The 4,842-nt window shown below is 38.4% G+C and overlaps 1 protein-coding gene across 1 annotated transcript; it reads left to right on the forward strand.

The window, feature by feature from the left end:
- Positions 2,025–4,510, forward strand: LOC107639924 (homeobox-leucine zipper protein HDG5). The gene is made up of 5 exons (XM_021122756.1): positions 2,025–2,533; positions 2,616–2,717; positions 2,792–3,004; positions 3,097–3,630; positions 3,706–4,510. Exons 1-5 carry the CDS (start codon positions 2,114–2,116, stop codon positions 4,120–4,122), a joined length of 1,686 nt encoding a protein of 561 aa, XP_020978415.1. The 5' UTR covers positions 2,025–2,113; the 3' UTR covers positions 4,123–4,510.

A 4,842-nucleotide genomic window follows, 5' to 3' on the forward strand; every position in this document is an offset into this window, starting at 1 on the left:
TTATTGATTAACTAAACTTGATTTTATTTGTTAAAAAAAAAAAACTAAGTTTGACCAAACAATATATCTGCTTCTAGTCGAGTACTAGAGAGATAATAGACTATTTGTATAATGTGTAAGCTATAGCTATTTAGTTATAAAATGAACATCCCCCATACTATCTAAAATAAACATTCGAGTACTAACGATAATAAACATCTTCCCAAAAATTCTAATACCATGTCATGATACCACTCATCCCAAAAACTTCAACTGATGAAAAAAAGTAACACTAATGATTATATCTCTAATACTCTCTAAATCCTCATTATACACATTGTATAAATATTCCATTGGCTCCTAATACTTTTCCTTTTAAAAAATGCTTTTACTCTACTTTATTGCAATATCTAAGGACTCGTATACATCCTTGAACACAAGCATCAACAATTCTAAGTATATAAAAAAATCAATTATGAAATTAATTATTTATATAAAATATATATTAAAATATAAAAAAATATATTAAAAAATATAATTATATTAATTGATATATCTTTTAACTAAATAATTGATCGTGAAAATGATTGATTTAGCTAAATTTTTATTTAACAATTCTCAACTATCAACTTCACGTGAAGTCGACTGCACATGAGTTTCCACCAATAACGAAACTTATTAGAAAATATGTATTAAGTTGGGCGGGAAGTGGAAGAAAGAGGAAAGAGAGGCGCGTGGAAGAGAGAGGAAGAAAAATGTGTTTGACTTTGGTGGATAGTAGAGGATAGGGTGTGGGAAACGCATGGAGCGAGGAGCGAGCCATTAAGAAAGAAGCACGTGGAATGTAACAGCCGACGCAGTAAGTGGCGCTGATCGGTTTCTGTCCAACCGCATTTACCCTTTTCCCACCAGTAAAATAAATTACTACCACTATAACCGATTTATTACAACTCCACCACACTCTTCTAGTAGTGGGTGTGTCTTCTCTGAACGTCACAAAACCATAGCTTCCAACCTTTTCCCATGGTCATGGTCTCTATTCTCTATAATATTTACTACTCTTTTTCCTTATTTTTATTTTTTACATTTTTTACGTGTGTGTTATAAAAGAAAGAAAGAAGAAAATAAATCTTCGAAAGATTGTGAGGGACATTATTCTATTTTGTTTCCTTTCATACACTCCTGAGATTTTGCCTATTTGTCTGTGAAAGGAATCTTCCCTTATTGTTGTATTTTGGGTTGGTGAAATGAGAATGTCCCGTTAGCTTTCTTCATTAGCTCAGCTGTTGTTTCTGCTGCTTGGATTCTGATTCTGATACTTTTTTCTTTGGGGTGACAAAACAGGTTTGACTCAACTGAACAAACTTTTTCTCCTCAACATAAAAAGAAAGAAGAAGCAGCAAGAATGTATGGGGATTGCCAAGTAATGTCTACAATGGGAGGCAACGTAGTTGTAAACTCATCAGAAACACTTTTCTCTTCTCCGATCCAAAACAACAGCTTCACCTTCATGCCTACCATGCATTTTCATCACTCTTTTCCCACCATGGTACACAAAACAACCCTTTCTCTTCACCTTAATTATTGATAAGAAGAGTGAATTGATTGTAAACTCATCATAATTCCTAAATGATTTTTTGAAAAGATAATACAAATTTTGGTAGATATTTTCTTATGTATTTATAAAATACTACGTAGAGATTTTTCAAAAGCTTTAAAATGTGAATTTGGTAGACTATTTTTAAGAGATAAAGCATTAAGTTCTGCATGAAATTTAAAAGGTATATTAATTAAAAAATATTATTTTTTTTTATCAAAGATAGGAGACTCAAACCTGCAACTTCTTAATTGAGTATGGAGAGACTATACCATTTGAATTATAATTCATTGGCTTAAAGACTTATATACTTATATATCAATATTTTGTATTTTATATATGTTTTATACGATTTGATAGGTGGTTTTTTTTTTATCTAGCAAGTATAATTGATTTAGATTGTATCTTGTTACGTTAAAATTTGAATGTTACCCGTGTTACCTATGTATTAAGTTTTGAGAATTCTTGTGATTAATTTTTCAGTTGGAACGTGTGTGTTGCCTGACATCAAGATACAGCGGGCGTCCAATCCAAACAATGGCACCAGCACCAGCACTGATGGCCCCATCACTGGACTTGGACATGAACATCTACCCAAGGCACTACGTTGATCCCACCATTCCCCCGTGCACCGAGATGATTCCTGTTCCAATGCTGCCCCCGGAAGCTTCTCAGTTCCCGGAGGGCGGTCTCTTAATGGAAGAGGAGAAGTCTCTGGCCATGGACCTTGCCGCCTCTTCCATGGCCGAGCTTGTCAAGATGTGCCATGCTAACGAGCCGCTTTGGATCCGTGGCTGCGACGGCGATAGGGAAGTTCTTAACTTTGAGGAGCACGGCAGGCTGTTCCCGTGGCCGTTGAATCTCAAGCACCGGACTGACCTCCGGACTGAAGCTAGCCGTGACACCGCTGTTGTCATCATGAATAGTGTCACTCTTGTTGATGCCTTCCTCGATGCTGTAAGTCATTATTCAACTAGACACAATCTTGCATGTTGATTCTTTTCATATAATCTTGTTTTGTTGTTGATATATATTGTAGAACAAGTGGATGGAACTGTTTCCCACAATTGTTTCTAGAGCAAAAACGGTCCAAATAATATCTTCAAATGCTTCTGGCCATGCAAGCGGGTCTCTTCAGCTGGTAGGTGTCAATAATGATTCAAATTGTAGTTATCATGCACTTTGATTAATTGATTATTACTTGTGATGGATCAGATGTATGCGGAATTCCAAGTTCTTTCTCCATTGGTATCGACTCGTGAGACTCATTTCCTTCGGTACTGTCAACATAACGCTGAGGAGGGAACGTGGGGCATTGTTGACTTCCCAATCGATAGCTTTCAGCAGAACCTGCACCCTTCTTATCCCAGATACTGCAGGCGACCCTCTGGCTGTCTCATTCAAGACATGCCAAATGGATATTCAAGGGTGCGTCAGTGTTTTATGTTTGGAATAAAATGATGATACATACATATTATGTAAAAGGATAGTAATAAATAACGATGCATATATATGTATAGGTAACATGGATTGAGCATGCAGAAGTAGAAGAGAAACCCGTGCATCAGATATTCAGCAACTATGTTTACAGTGGTATGGCTTTTGGTGCACAGCGGTGGTTGGGTGTTTTGCAGAGACAATGTGAGAGGGTTGCTAGCCTCATGGCCAGAAACATTTCAGATCTTGGAGTGATACACTCACCAGAAGCTAGAAAGAACTTGATGAAACTTGCACAGAGGATGATAAGAACGTTCAGCCTCAACATGAGCACGTCAAGTGGTCAATCATGGACTGCAATATCAGATTCCCCTGAAGATACCGTTAGAATCACCACCAGGAAGATCACAGAGCCTGGTCAACCCAACGGTGTCATTCTGGGTGCTGTTTCAACCACTTGGCTTCCCTATTCCCACACCAAGGTCTTTGATCTGTTACGCGATGAACGCCACAGATCTCAGATGGATGCTCTTTCCAATGGGAATTCACTCAATGAAGTTGCTCACATTGCAAATGGTTCCCATCCAGGAAACTGCATTTCCCTTCTCCGCATAAATGTAAGATGACTTGGATTTAAACATGTATAGTTAGTTAGTTAGTTAGTTAGTTAGTTACACATTGTTTTGATGCAGGTTGCGAGCAACTCGTCGCAGAACGTGGAGCTAATGCTGCAAGAGAGCTGTACGGACCAATCAGGGAGTGTGGTGGTGTACACTACCATTGCTGTGGACTCCATTCAGGTAGCCATGAGCGGAGAGGATCCTTCATGCATTGCGCTTCTCCCACAAGGTTTCATTATAACGCCAATGCCGCCATCAACCAACAACTCATCCTCTTCTGAAGCTCTTATCAATGAGCATGGCTGCCTCCTCACCGTTGGCCTCCAGATTCTAGCTAGCACCATTCCCTCCGCCAAGCTCAACCTGTCCAGCGTCACCTCCATCACCAACCACCTCTGCAGCACCGTGCACCAGATCGAAGCCTCTCTTTGCAACACCGCCAACAATGAACCAACCACCACCACTGCACCTCCCAAAACAGTCAACTAATTAATGCTTGCATTGATTTTCCCACCTAAAATCGAATCTGTTTAGTGGTAACTTTAATTTAACAAGGGGAGGGGTAAAAGTGGGATTTAAATAAAAAAGCACATGGGGGTTGTTAGTTGTTTAAGTAGTTAGTTAGGGAAGTGATGAATGTGTGGGTGTGGGTGTGGGTGTAGTTAATAGTTATGTTATGTGTGTGGGGTGTAGAGGGACTGAGGGAGTCAAGAGCGCACCAGATAATACCCTCTTGAGGGTGTGTTGGTTCGGGTATTGACTCCTGCTTCTTTGTCAGCCTCTACATATGTAATATGTTTCATTCTCAATTCAACTTTGTTTCATTTTCATCTCTCCCGCTTTGTTCTGTTTATTATGATAATTCTGCATTTTCAATCACTTTTTGCTCAACACTCAACAATCCTATTACTTTGCTCTCTTTCGCAATCATAATAAAGAAAGCAGAGTGGATGAGAATCTTCTATACTAAGAGATGTAGAAGAGTTGTTATATCCAGATGCCTAATCTCACCTAACAGCCAATAACAACTTTCTCGTTATATCCTAACAAACAATAACTAACTTTATTAATACAGCTTCAAAGGGATTTGTAAAGATGTCTGCCACTTGGATTTGACTGGAACATGAGTAATGAATAGTCGTTTTCTAATTCACTTGGTCTCTAATAAAATGTAAATCCAATTCAAAGTATTTGGATTTCCTATGTGAT

Source organism: Arachis ipaensis, chromosome B05 (assembly GCF_000816755.2).
Source record: "Arachis ipaensis cultivar K30076 chromosome B05, Araip1.1, whole genome shotgun sequence".
Classification (NCBI taxonomy): Eukaryota; Viridiplantae; Streptophyta; class Magnoliopsida; order Fabales; family Fabaceae; genus Arachis; species Arachis ipaensis.